Below are 1010 nucleotides of genomic sequence, written 5' to 3'. Positions count from 1 at the left end.
CGGAAAAGGGGCACAGCAGTGCCCTGACACCTCTGAAGGTGTGGGGCAGCCAAGATGTCACTTGGGAACTCTTTGACACTCCAACCCAAAGGTGCTGGCCCACACGCTGCCCTGGAAACGTCCCAGATATGACACTCAGCAGGGAGGAAAATGCTGCAGCCTTAACCCTTCATTTCCCTCTCCTCAAACCCTGGTGATGCACAGAGGAAGGAACCAGCCAGCCACCCTCCAGCCCTGCCCATCCCAGTGCCATCTGCACCTCTCCCTGCACAGCAGCCTCAGCCTCACGACCAGGCTGCAGCCTGTGCCCAGGCAGGGCAGATCCCAGTCCCCCTGGGAAGCTCCCCTTCCATTCCTTTGTCCCTCTGAATCTGTGTTTTTCTGTCCAACCTGGCCCCTCCAGTCCCCACCGCGTGGAAATCGCGTGCGCGCAGCCCAACAGGCTTTACAGCCTCTCAGGCCACCCCCCCTCCAGATCCAACATTTCTGACTCTGAATTCTGTAGGGCAGCACTTTGCAGCCATTAATAATTTTTACTGCCTCTCCCTGAAGACCCCTGTAGTTTCTGGGTGTCTGTCCTGAAACACAGCTTCCAAAGAAGGTCCAAGCCATCGTAAGATCCTTCAGTCCATCATATTGGGATCTCCCTTCTCACGTGCTTGGCACTCCCTTTGTCCCTGCTGACCCTCTTTATGACCCTTGATTTGCTCCATTGCAAACTGAGTCCTTTATATTAATTAAAAGAAGGTTCCCTGCAGAGACAAAAGAACCACCACCACACAGCAGAAGAGGAAGGGGGGAGAGTCCCACTTTGAGCACGCTGCAGAACACGTCACCACTCCAGCCAGTAACCCTGTGACAGGCCCTCGTGGACTCACCTGCGTGGAAGTACGGGCTCATGGTGTAAGGGAATCCGAAGGGCAGCGGCTGAGGCGGTGGGATGGAGGCTGGTGGGAGATATTTCACCTCGTTTCTATTGATGCCTGGGCCAAGCAAGTGGCTGGGGGACT

The 1010-nt window shown here is 55.7% G+C and overlaps 1 protein-coding gene across 1 annotated transcript in view; it reads right to left on the bottom strand.

Moving 5' to 3' along the window:
• Window positions 1-1010, bottom strand: part of SAMD11 (sterile alpha motif domain containing 11) — a gene marked incomplete at its 3' end in the record, with an annotated part of 13505 nt that overhangs the window by 11131 nt on the left and 1364 nt on the right. The window contains 1 exon segment of the mRNA XM_010177943.2: window positions 879-1008. Within this exon segment, the coding sequence (XP_010176245.2) occupies window positions 879-1008 (130 nt within the window).

The sequence above is a fragment of the Antrostomus carolinensis genome, unplaced genomic scaffold (genome assembly GCF_000700745.2).
Source record: "Antrostomus carolinensis isolate BGI_N321 unplaced genomic scaffold, ASM70074v2 scaffold28381, whole genome shotgun sequence".
NCBI classification, from domain to species: Eukaryota; Metazoa; Chordata; class Aves; order Caprimulgiformes; family Caprimulgidae; genus Antrostomus; species Antrostomus carolinensis.
Note: the sequence above shows the minus strand (reverse complement) of the source record. Positions and strands in the feature narration are given on the sequence as shown.